Here is a 12,140-nt window from a genome sequence, read left to right on the forward strand (position 1 = left end):
ATTTAACCCGCGGTTACGCCAAGTCATTTTGGCTGCCAGAATTCTGTAATCCTTGGCCTTTCTTCTGCAAGGTCGGAGGTGTTGCAGCTGATGCACAGCAGCATAAGAGTCAATGGTCACCAACTTGCCCAATGCAGGAGAAAGGCTTGCTAACATGGAACATGCCCATCATATTTACTATCAGTTATAATCTATTAAAATTTTGTTTCTTCACTGCTATCACAAAGTGAGGCAGAAGGTTCTAAAATTATTCAGGTCACTGGATCACAACTCCCTCTAGTACCCACTCTGAAGCTATTAAACTCTACAGGCAGTAAACAGACTGAAATTCATAAAACACGTCGCTCTCACACCCCCCTTCTGTGCTTGAAGGTTGGGGTGCTGTGAGTGAATGAAGGCAAATTGGTGAGCCGTGGCTGCTGGCCAGGCCGGCTGTGCTGGGGGTCAAAGAGGGAGTGGCGGCAGTGGTTATTTCGGGAGGGGATATCAGCAAGCATCCCCTCCTGTACAGAGTGCTTGAGAGTGACATGGCAAGTGTTGAATACGAAGGAGGATGCACACACACACACACACACACACACACACAGACTTTTGCCCCTTCTCACCCTCCCGAGTGCCCACCCTCCGACACAGCATTCCAGTGTAAGCAGATGAAAGCCAGCCACCCCCTGTCTCCTCATGGGTGGAGTGATTTGTCGTAGAGGAGAACGGGAGACAGGAGTCTCATGCTCACTCATTGATCCTCACACAGAGTGTGAGGGGCTGAAGAAGGGCACAGCGACTCAAACACCCCAACGCACACACACGCACACACAGCAGGCTGTGGGCTGGGAGCAGGGATGGTAGCGGAGGAGATTGTGGTCTCCCTCTCAGGAGGAGCCCCGTGGGGCTTCAGACTGCAGGGAGGAGCAGAGCAGCAAAAACCTCTACAGGTGGCCAAGGTATAGTGAAACCTGTGTGCATGATGCAGGCAAGACTTACAACATGACAGCTGTTAATTGAGGCCCGAGGCTTTGATGGTCAGTCTTGTGGTTTGCTGTGTTTGTAATTTGAGCTTTGGTTTGAAACTTTATCATCAGCATAAAATCTGAATAAATGCATCAGTGGCTCATTGCACTGGTGTCACTATGAGCCAACACAGGTACTCCTGTCAGTGTAAATTTTCTCAAACACCTGTACTTTTGTGAGTGCAGTAATGCTGCTTTCACTTGCAGTTTGTTCTCAGCTAGTTTTAGAAAGATAAGAATGACCTCACATTGAGGAGCATCACTGAACTGGAGGGGGACTTGTTTGATGGGCAAAGTCATACTGAAATGCTTATAATCAGGATATCAATCAGGTCGTGTTTTCACCTTAAACCTCTATATCTAAGTTAATGTTGGTCAGCTGCTTTTCTGCTGTTACTTGAGTGGATTTGACCACAAGCGATCTTCCCTCTATGTCACTCAACAGAACCTCTAGGATATACCAAGAGCACAGTTTTCTCGTAATCATTTGGCCACTACCAATTTCCATTTTGCCCTCTCTGTTGTGATTCAGTCGGATTTGTGGGTCAGAGAACAGCCTGAGCTCATGTTTAGGGCTTGATCTCGACTCAGGTTTCATCGCTGCATCCTGATCATGATAATACGTTAGCAGAGATTAGGGGTTCCTTTAAATAGGTCAGTGCATGCGTATACATTCAGTATCACTCTTCTGTATGTGCGCAGCCACGCACACATATTGCATGAACGTGTCCGCTGTGAACATGAACACAGTCGATAATGAACTTGTTTCAGTTTGTCATCGTCACATAATGCTTTGACACAATGAGCCGACTTTAAGCCCAGGAATATATATAAATATATTTTAGTTTGGTTTTAATTTTTTTGTATCTGCGTTTATATTTGTTGACAGTCCAGAATGTTCTCTCTAATAAGAAAATCTATTCTGGAGAGGAGGAATGTGACCTCGCTCACACTCAATGTTGGCCCGTCGCTCATAGTCTGTCGTAGCCTCTGATTCGAAATGGAGGTGGAGTGGCTCTGGCACCAAAGGCCTCTCTTTATCCTGGATTTTCACGCAGATAAGGTCACCTTTAATGAGAGTTTGATCAGTGTGTGCTTCCTCTTGTTGGTGACTGTATGTGACTGTGACCTGTCCTTTGTGTGTGTGTGTGTGTGTGTGTGTGTGTGTGTGTGTGTGTGTGTGTGTGTAGTTGGGCATACCTCAGATAAGCCCAGTTGGGAATGGAGTGCAAACGAGAGGATCAGAATAGCTCATTTAGGAGGAGCTGGAAGCTGAGCATGGAAAAAAGCCTCTTGTTCACACACAAAGATACAGATACACACACACACGCACACACACACATTTTACTGTAAGTATTTTTTTCTGTGTTTACAATCGCAGTAGCGCCTGTCTTTCTTCATCTATCTAGGAATGTGGTTGATTTCCCTGCGAGGTTTTATTTTGGGTATGTGGGGAACATATGGTGACTGACAAGCATCCCCCCCTGGTCCAGACTGGTGAGGCAGCTGTTCAAACCCCCCTTTCATGATGTACACTTGTGCTGCGTGTGTGTATATGTGTGTGTACATTAGTATTAGGTAGATAGCTTGTCCTTGCACACGTTTGTGTGACGCCTCAGTGGGATTAATGGGTCAAGAGATACTGATAAAGCCAAATGCTGTTTCCTCTTGAGAGTCCAAGTAGGTGCGGGAACACACTTTCCTCCTCTCAACATTTTTTCAGCGATAAGGTGTGTGTATTAGTGTGTATGTGAGGAGACAGAGAGGAGAGTTTTATCTCCCTGTTCCAGTGGACAAGAATACTCGCCTCCCTGTCTATCCCATCTATCAGTCTATATAGACATACTTCCTGAAGGATCCTATGACATCATCTCTTAGCGACCTCCGGCAACAGCTGCATGACTTCATGAGTTATTTCAACACAGGGATGAGGGTGGCTGGCAGTAGAAGAGAGCCGTCTGTGGCTGAACACGTCAGTTACTGTGCAAGTCGCAGAGTTTAAGGACATTTGACCAAAGAGCAACTAACACTGTACAATCTGTAGGATTTTTACAGGAAGTACGCTGAAGTATCAACCTGACTGACTGCAGTGGGGGAAGAAGTATTTTATTTGAGTAAAAGTAGCAATACCACAATGTAGAAATACTCTAGTACAAGAAAAGTCCTGCATTCAAATTCTTACTTTAGTAAAGGTATTAAAGCAGGAAAGTATTAGCATCAAAATACACTTAATGTACTAAAAGAGCTTATGGAGAATGGCCCATTTCAGAGTCGCTATAACATTGGATTATAATTAAGGATGCATTAGTGTGTAATCATCACTTATGTTGCTGCAGGTGAAGTCGGTCATAAGCAAAAAAGACTAAAAACCACTGGTCTGAAAAGTTAAATAACTAGTGGAGGGTGAAGATCAGGTGGGAAAGTACACAATGTGATGCCAAATGAGTATGTTTATATACATATTTACCACAGCTGCAAGTATTAATGTGTCATTAACGCCACTATGTCTGCAGGTGCGCAGGCGCAGCAAAGCGTGCAGAGCTGGACTGAAGGAGTATGACGAGCTGGTTGCTATTGGCCAACAATTGTGTGCAGAGCTCAGCCATGCTGAGGCCATGAGCCTCATAGATACACAGAGCGCTACACTGAACCTGAGGGTTAAAAGGTCAGAGCATGGCCTCACATACAAACATCACGCAGTCTTTGTTACATGAAGCCATATCAAACAATCTGATGCACTTTGGCTCCTTGTCATCTGCATGTTTTCAGAGCCCCTTCTGGATTGCACTCCTCATCTCACTCTGGTCGCTCTGCATCGCCCCGCTCCTCCATCAGGGTCCTGTCTCCCCCAGCGGCCCCCTTGCCCTCTCACCGTTCCTCCATCCTCTCCCCCACCGGGATACCCAGGGGCATCACATCCCCTCCAGACAGCGAGGCCTACTACGGAGAGACGGACAGCGACGCTGACACGCAGTCACACACGCACCGTCGCCAACGCCGCACACCTCCTCACGCACGCTCGCCCGCACGCTATGACAACCAGGAGGAGGAGACCTCAGAGATGAGCGGGTGAGGGAGATCAGGAGTCACACCCCACTTCCTGTTCTCAGTGTATTCTGCCATAGAAGGACTCCTTAATCTGAAACATCATACTGAGGCTGTCTGTTCACATTCAAACCAACTAACAATACAATCTGTAAAATTAATAAGAAATAAATACAAACATTATTCTGTTAGCATTCAACAGCTACATCTCCCATGAGCCTTAGCTATAGTACAATACCAAATTCTCATTGGAGATGTTGCTGTAGATCATTATTTTATCCCTGTTAAACAGGCTTTAACAGCCAGTACAGCAGCAGATATCTGTTTAACTTACGTAGAGGAATCTATGATGTTTTCCTTCTATCTTTCATTCCTTACAATTTGTGTGATATTTTCGATGTAGTCAGTCTTTTTCTAAATATTGTAAAAGGAAGAGGAGCATGATGTGGCAACTAAACCACCGTGACAACCTCCTAACATCTGTTGTGTTCTCTTTCCTGTAAGGTATGAGAGCGCCACAGATGCAGGGGTTTCCACGCAGGGGCAGTGGGAGAGTCAGTGTCTTGTTGGCGTCCCTCGCAGAGAGCTCGTCTACCAGCCCCTGCAGACCGAGTGGACCACCCCATCACACACCCCTCACACTCTGACCCCTCACACGCTCACGCCGACCCCGGATCAGGGGTTGGTGGAGGCAGAGGGAGAAGGGGACAGCGGCTTCCAGGAGGCGGGGGGCTGCATCGGGCTGGCCTGTCCACCGCTTGTGTCTCCTGAACGTGCGAAAGAGGCTCTGATGTTGGGCTCTAGTAAACAGCTGGTGCCCATGGTGGGACCACAGCTGACCCCGGTCAGCGATGAGCTCTCTACCACCTACATGGACAAAGCACGGCAAGCGAGTGAGTATATACAACAATAATAATGATCATTATAGTATTTTTCTGTATTATTCATATTAATGCAACTATTTCAGTCTTGACCACAGCGTTTTTACTTGTTCATTTAAATTCCAAACATTCCCGTGATGTCTGTGAAGGCATCACCTGCAGTAAGTCTTCAAGCTTAAATCAATAGCTTATATCCCCCTCTAGTGGTGATGTTCCAGAATTGGAGCATCCAGTTACATTCAAATACTGGTGGTGATGGGGTGCAATACCCCCCCCCCCACACACACACAGATACTCTGCCTCCCCCCTCCTCCTGCATTCTGCCTCCATCTATCTCTTCTGTCAGCATTCAGAGCATTTGCCTCACTCGCTGTATTTATAGGCATTGAAGCTTCTGATGGACACATTGGACGCAACTCTGACTTACAGGCCGCACAGCTGAATATGTGGTGGATGAGTGTGTGCGTTTGCAAGAATGTGTGTGTGTGTTGCAGTGTGTGCTTCTTGCCACACGTGTGCACAGTATCAGTAAAATGATTCTAGCGCTGAAATGATTCGTCAATCAACAGAATATTAAGATAACTGATTTAAGTCTTATATGAGGAGAAATCCCAAACATTTGCTGGTTCCAGCTTGTCCAGTGTGAGGATTTACTGCTCTTCTTCTTTTCTGGTGAAATGCCATATGGTTTTGTCTCTTCAGGCCTCAAATTATTTAAATAAAACTGTCTAATATGTAAATATCACCCAGGGGCCGCAGGTAGATGTTGCTTTGTATGAAGAAGTTGTAAGCACAAAAGATCGGGAACCATGAAATGAATTGATGATGAAAATAATTTCTCACTGTGATGGTGATGAGAGGATCGATACCAGTCTGCATGGTAAAAATGAAGCCATAGGAGGGAGTTAGCATAGCTTAGCATAAAACAAGTTTGCATGGCTCCATCCAAAGGTAACAAAACCTGGCTATCAGCGCCTCTAAAGCTCACTAATTAACACGTTTATCTTGTTTGTTTGATCCGTTCAAAAAGCAAAGTGTAAAATGACAATTTGCTGTTTTATGTGGCGAGCTATATATATTTAGCAAGAAGAAACACCTGAAAAGGCATCAATCCTCTCATTTAACTCTTCCAAAAATGTTGAACCGCTCTTTAAAATAAGGTTTTATCAGCCTTGCCTAATTAACTTATCATGTCAACAAGGTAATAACGATCACACTTGATCCAACTGAATAGCTATGCACTGACTGAGCTGTGATTCATATGAGTGACTGTTACAGTAATGAGGGATCTGCCCTCCAGTGCACGAGGCCGAAGGCCTGAGCGACTTATAGGTTAGGGCTTTACTATAGGATGAATGATGACTGCGGTGTTCAGGGACCTGCCCTTTCTCACGTTACACACACACACACACACACACACACTGCCTTTGACTTTGGATGTGGGATTGTTAGCTGTGCTGCTCTAGAGTTGTGTGTCTGTGTGTGCAGTGTTTGTTAGGTGTGATGTGTCAGCAGCAGAGAACGGCACATCACTGAAGAGTTACGACCAAGCTTTCCTCTATAAACTATAATTGGCTTTATGAACTCATACACACACTCACAAATACACACACACAGACACACTCAATGACACTGCTGTCTAAATATCCTGTGGTGAGGGGTCTTCCCGTCCTTGTGTGCCTGTGTGTGTGTGTGTGTGTGTGTGTGTGTGTGTGTGTGTGTGTGTGTGTGTGTGTGTGTGTGTGTGTGTGTGTGTGTGTGAGACAGACCCTGGACAGGTGTTTGATGCCTGTCAGACAGACAGGAATAGTGGGTTGACATCATGTGTTGGTTTGGGTTGCTGGACAAAGGTCTTTACATGGGCTGTGTCCTGAGGAAAGAGCTGGGAGACAGAGACTAAACTGTAGCTCGTTTAGAGCAGAGATGGACCCTGTGAGGGTGTGTGTGGGAGGGTCTGAGGGAGTTTGAGGACACACACACACACACTCACTCACTCACACTTGTGAGATGAGGGACCTCACACCTCCTTCAGGTTCAGATCTAGGTGGACACACAGTCCCACACATCGTGTACGCAGGTAAGACACATCAAAATCTTGTTTATGTGCTCAAATTAGAAGAACTGCACATCAGTTAGAAATGAAATGTCTTTCTTTTGCAAATTAAGAGGAATTGCTAAATTTCTGTGCTACGTCAGCACTTTAATGTCAAGGTTATTTGTCATTGTTGTTCTCATTGGACTTGACTGATGATCCTGATGTTGAAATGATTGAGAAATGAGGAAGCTAGCGAGTCTGCCTGTGATTGTGCATCTCATTTTGTGGTTTTATGCTATAAAGGTAAATTATATCAGGCAAAGAGTCAGTCCTGTTGCTTTAACAGCTTGATGAAACTACATTGCTTACCATGGGATGGACACATAATGCCAAAAATGAACTTGTAAATATTCTGTAGTCATGCTTGCAGCTTAGTTCTAGTGGCGGCGATGTCAGTCTGCTGGTCAGTTGGTCAGTCAGTCTACAGATATCGGTATGGATATTGGTACAAATATTTATGACTTTAAAATTTCTCCTGCTTTTTCTTCTTGCCTCATCATGAGGCTCACATTAGTGGTTCTGGAGTGAAATGCCTCTAAAGCTATTGGACAAATTGTCATAAATTTGGTGCAGACGTTCACGTTCCCCCGAGGATCATTCGTAATAACGTTAATGATCTCTCATTTTTAATTTGCGACCTAATACCTACAATACGTATGACATTCTCACCAGCCTCTTTTGTTTAGTGCTAGTTACCTAAATGTTAACATGCTATCATGCTAAGTGTGAGATCTTTAAGCACTTTAAGCACATCTCTGTGCACCGTCCTGCATGAGTGGAGTCTAAATGAGCTGTAAACCCTTGCTCTCATTCTCATTCAAGCCTTGTTTCATGAAGTCTTGTGGAGGGTGGCATTCAGTTTGCTGCAGAAATATCTGAACATTGCAACTGAAATATCAAATTTACTATCGGGACTGTGTATGTGTTTGTTATATCCTGGTAAACGACTATGGATGTGTATGCACAGGCTGTGAGGATATTCCTGTGAGGTGAGCCAAGATACTAAAAAGACTCAAATAGCCTTGGACTGAGCAGAGATACGGACATGTGTACACACACACATACACACACGGGCACAAACAAGCATTTGTGCAGGCGAGACACTGATCTAACCTTCCAGGAGTGCGTGACTCAACTCTGGATAGCAGCAGGAATTCTTTGTTCTAAATCCACAACACTCACTCCTGTCTGTCACTGGTAATCCTCATGGCAGGCCCTCACTGAGATAATGCTGTATGAATCAGCCACTGCTCGCAGTCAGTGAGGCCTGTCACACTGCTGTTTCCATCATTTGTCGCCTGTGCCTTGTTATGTATCCATCAAATCTCCCATTACCTGCTCTCTCCTTTGTTTCCTGTTTTTTTCCCGCACATTTATTCTGTTCTCTATCTCTGTTTCCTCTTCCTGTCTTGCAGAGTTGCAGCGTGGGGAGAGTGTGGTGGAGAAACAGGTGAAAGAAGCTCGTACCAAATGCCGCTCTATCGCCTCTTTGCTGACTGATGCTCCCAACCCCAACTCGAAAGGGGTGCTTATGTTCAAGAAACGCCGGCAGAGGGCCAAGAAGTACACACTGACCTGCTTCGGCAAAGGTGAGGGAGATAGAGGAGGGGAGACAGAAGGAGAGACGGGAGGGGAGACAGAGGAGGAAGGTGGGAGTTCCATCCTAAGTGGCTCGGAAGTTGATGAAGAGGGATTCTCTGCATCATTTGACCCAACGTGGGATACTGGTTATCTAGACCTGCTGGACAGGAGAAGCTCTGCCTGCCCGTCAACCACACCAACTACTCCAACAGCGCCAACAACCAATCACAGCTCAGGGCTGGACATTGCAGCCTATCAGACTCCAGGACTTGTGACCTCTGTCAATCAAAGCCCAGGGTTGGAGGTTTCAGGGCTGGAGAGCTCACCCTATCAGGGCTCAAGGCTGGAGGGCAGCATCACAAAGCAGCCAATCAGCAACCACCCTGCACACATGTCTCCTCCAGCTGTGGCTCTGACCAATGGGGGGTCGGTAGCTGTCAGTCGGGCTAACGTCGTTCTGAGCCCACCCTCTCAAATGCCCCTTCTAAGTCAAAATGGGCAACATGGCAACCCTAACCCTAGTCCTAACCCTGATCTTAATCCTAGTCCAATCACAGACTCAGATCATCACCTGAACGCCAACCTCAGTCCAAATCAAGGTGTTCTGAACCGTACTGCACGGCCCTTCACCCCAGGCCCTACACCTTCTCGTGCATCTGTAACCTCTGTGATGTTTCGCCCTCCCCAACCCAAACCCACAGCTGTGTCCATGGTGACTATCCAACCTACTCGCCATCCCTCAGGGCCAGATGCAAGGAGAGCGGTGTCTAGCGCCTCTCTGTACATCCCTCCCAGAAATAACAACAGCAACACTCCCGCCTCTGTGAACTCCCCCCCCTTAGCTCTCTCGCCTCCCTCCTCTCTGTCTGCTGCACCTTTCTCCCAGCCTGCCTCAATTCCATCAGCATTTTCCCCTCAGCCTGCTGTGCACGCTTCATCCGCCACCCCGTCCTCTCATTCTGCACCTCAAAGCATGTCCATTCGTCCATCACCAGCTCAACCCTTCTCTCCTCCTGCTCCACAGCCATTTCCCTCTCATCCTGCTCGTATCCATCCACCTCCCCCCACCTGCATTTCTGCTGCTCCCATCTCTCCACCACACCCCCCCGATCTGACTCAAGTCTCCCTCCATGCCGAGCCCACTCCTCCTCCTCCTCTTCCTCCCATTCAACCTTCTCCATCTCCATCTGCCCACCCCTACATCAACATGACAGCTGCACTGACTCCTGGCCCCCATGCTGCCTTGGCAACTGCATCACCTCCCCAGGCCACTGCCGCTGATTCACTGGGTACACGTGAGCAGCGCATCGCGGTCCCTGCCGCTCGCACTGGTATCCTGCATGATGCCCATCGTCGTAGCAACAAGAAGCCAATGTTCTCTGCAGTCAAGAACCAAGTTGTTTCTCCCAATCCAGACTTGATGTCGATGGTTCAGAACATGGACGACCGCTTTGGGAGAGCAGCAGGTGCTGAACCTGGAGCTGCACCCAGCGGGGAGACCGGTCATGAGTCAGGGCCTGAGGAGGACTGGCTGAGGCTGGGGGCAGAGGCTTGCAACTTCTTGCAGGCTCAGCGAGGACCCAGGCCACCTCCTGTAGCGCCCAAACCGCAAACCCCTCAGGTGCCACAGTTGGCGGGGAAGGGAGGTCAGCTGTTTGCCCGCAGGCAGAACAGAATGGATCGGTACGTAGTGGAGCGAGCTCCCTCTGTTGCTGCAGCACCTTACTCTCCTGCCCAGATGAGGGAGCCCTCACCCACACCTTCACTCCCCGCCACCTGGAAATACTCATCCAACATCCGTGCTCCTCCTCCCATCAGCTACAACCCCCTTCTCTCTCCCTCCTGCCCTCCAAAGGCCCAGAAGAAGCCTGAGGTGATGAAGTCCGGGACAGCTGGATCTAAAGGGCAGAAAGCGGGCATCAAGTCAGTGGACATTATGAGCCACCAGCCCTACCAGCTCAACTCCTCTCTGTTCAGCTATGCGGGTGGGGTTCCCCAGGACACCTCCACCTATCAGCAGCAGCAGCCGCAGCGAGGAATGACAAGTGGTCCTCAGAAGACCGCACGAGTATATGAGGTAAAGCGTTTCTCCACGCCCCCACCGACAACCACAGGGCCCGCCCTCAAGGTTATTGTACCTCGCTCAGCTACGACACTCGGAGAACCACTGTGGCGCTCTGACGTCACATCTCCTCCACCCACAGTTGGGCCCACCCCCTACCAACCCTATCAGCCTCAACCCCAACCATACCAACCTCAGTGGGCCACCTCTCCTATGTCTCCCCCACCACCTCCTGCTCCTACAGCTCCACTCCCTCAGCTCCCTGCCTTCTCCTCTGCTCCTGCTCAAAACCCAGTCCAGTCCCCTACTTTCTCCCACCTTCAGCCCTCCAACAGTGCGCAGGCCAACAGGCAATTTAAGAGCGCCCCAGATCTGAGTCCCCTGGGCCCCGGTGGCGCCTCCCGGCCGGCGTCCAGCGGCGCTCAACCTACCAGGGTCCCCAGGCCCAGGTTCAGCACTTCTAACCTAGGTCTGCAGCCTTGCGTCTGGCGCCCCGGATCCACTATGCACTGAACAGACTCTGGTGAGGACACAACAAACCATGTCTCTATGGGAACACAGAGCAACATTTTCTAAATAAGCCCATTTGTTTTACTATTGTAACGTTGTTAATCAAGCCTGCAGCTTAGTGTTTTATCAGCCACGTTTTATCACAAGATCTATTGGGCTCGGCCACCCACGTAGCACATTTAATCACTTGCATTTAATCTTGTTGACTCATTTATCTGATGCTTTTAGAGGGAACACTGGGTTTTGCAAGAGAAATACAGGGTGGAAACCTAAGAAAAGTTTAGAAAACAGAGCTGCACATTGCGGCACATTGAAAGGATAGAAAGAGATGTTAAGGAAAACTGAAATTAAACTGAAATAAAGTTCTGTAAATATTGTTTTAAATGATGGAGAATTGAGTTTAAACATAAAAAAAGAATAGAGGATGTGAAAGGACAAGGCTGTTGTGAGAGAGATGTGGCTGAGGATGGGAAAAAAATGAAAAGGAAAGTGCTGATGAAGTGACATGACAGAAACAACGTCTGATGAGGTGTGAAAGGAGCAGATTTCACTTAAAACTCCACTCTCTGTAAACACCCTCCACTACCTGTTGCCATCCAGCAATATCATATTAGAAAAGTTGCTTATTAACAAATTTGAAGTAGCTCCTACAGTACTACTGTAACCCCCTCTGTTATATATATTCTATATGTTCGTGTTTGATTATTCTGAGTGTCTTTTTTTAGTTGCGCTGTGCAGCTGTGTGCTTTGTTTTCTGTAGTTTTTCAAAGGGCGAGGAGCACAGCTGCCGTGAAGAAGGGAGGCCTTTTACAGTAGATATGATTTCTGATCTGTTGATATGAAACAGGAGAGGTATAACATGTCTGTTTAGCTGTGATTCTTTCCCACAGAGACTGAGAGACTGAATAAAAATAGACATGACTCACATCAGCTGTCACTCTGTTTCTTCCTGTGTCACC

General features: G+C 47.5%; 1 protein-coding gene across 1 annotated transcript; it reads left to right on the plus strand.

The window, feature by feature from the left end:
* Nucleotides 1–839: 839 nt before the first annotated feature.
* Nucleotides 840–11,359, plus strand: LOC139350158 (synaptopodin 2-like protein). The gene is made up of 5 exons (XM_070991301.1): nt 840–941; nt 3,521–3,672; nt 3,777–4,076; nt 4,557–4,945; nt 8,444–11,359. Exons 1-5 carry the CDS (start codon nt 840–842, stop codon nt 11,182–11,184), a joined length of 3,684 nt encoding a protein of 1,227 aa, XP_070847402.1. The 3' UTR covers nt 11,185–11,359.
* Nucleotides 11,360–12,140: the final 781 nt, after the last annotated feature.

The sequence above is a fragment of the Chaetodon trifascialis genome, chromosome 21 (assembly GCF_039877785.1).
Source record: "Chaetodon trifascialis isolate fChaTrf1 chromosome 21, fChaTrf1.hap1, whole genome shotgun sequence".
Taxonomy (NCBI): Eukaryota; Metazoa; Chordata; class Actinopteri; order Chaetodontiformes; family Chaetodontidae; genus Chaetodon; species Chaetodon trifascialis.

Bases quoted from the DNA above. Each gene is read 5' to 3' on its own strand.
- LOC139350158 (XM_070991301.1), top strand. From the start codon at position 840: ATGGTAGCGGAGGAGATTGTGGTCTCCCTCTCAGGAGGAGCCCCGTGG. The intron at 942-3,520 runs GTATAGTGAAAC...CTATGTCTGCAG, and splicing joins AACCTCTACAGGTGGCCAAG to GTGCGCAGGCGCAGCAAAGC. The intron at 4,946-8,443 runs GTGAGTATATAC...CCTGTCTTGCAG, and splicing joins GGACAAAGCACGGCAAGCGA to AGTTGCAGCGTGGGGAGAGT.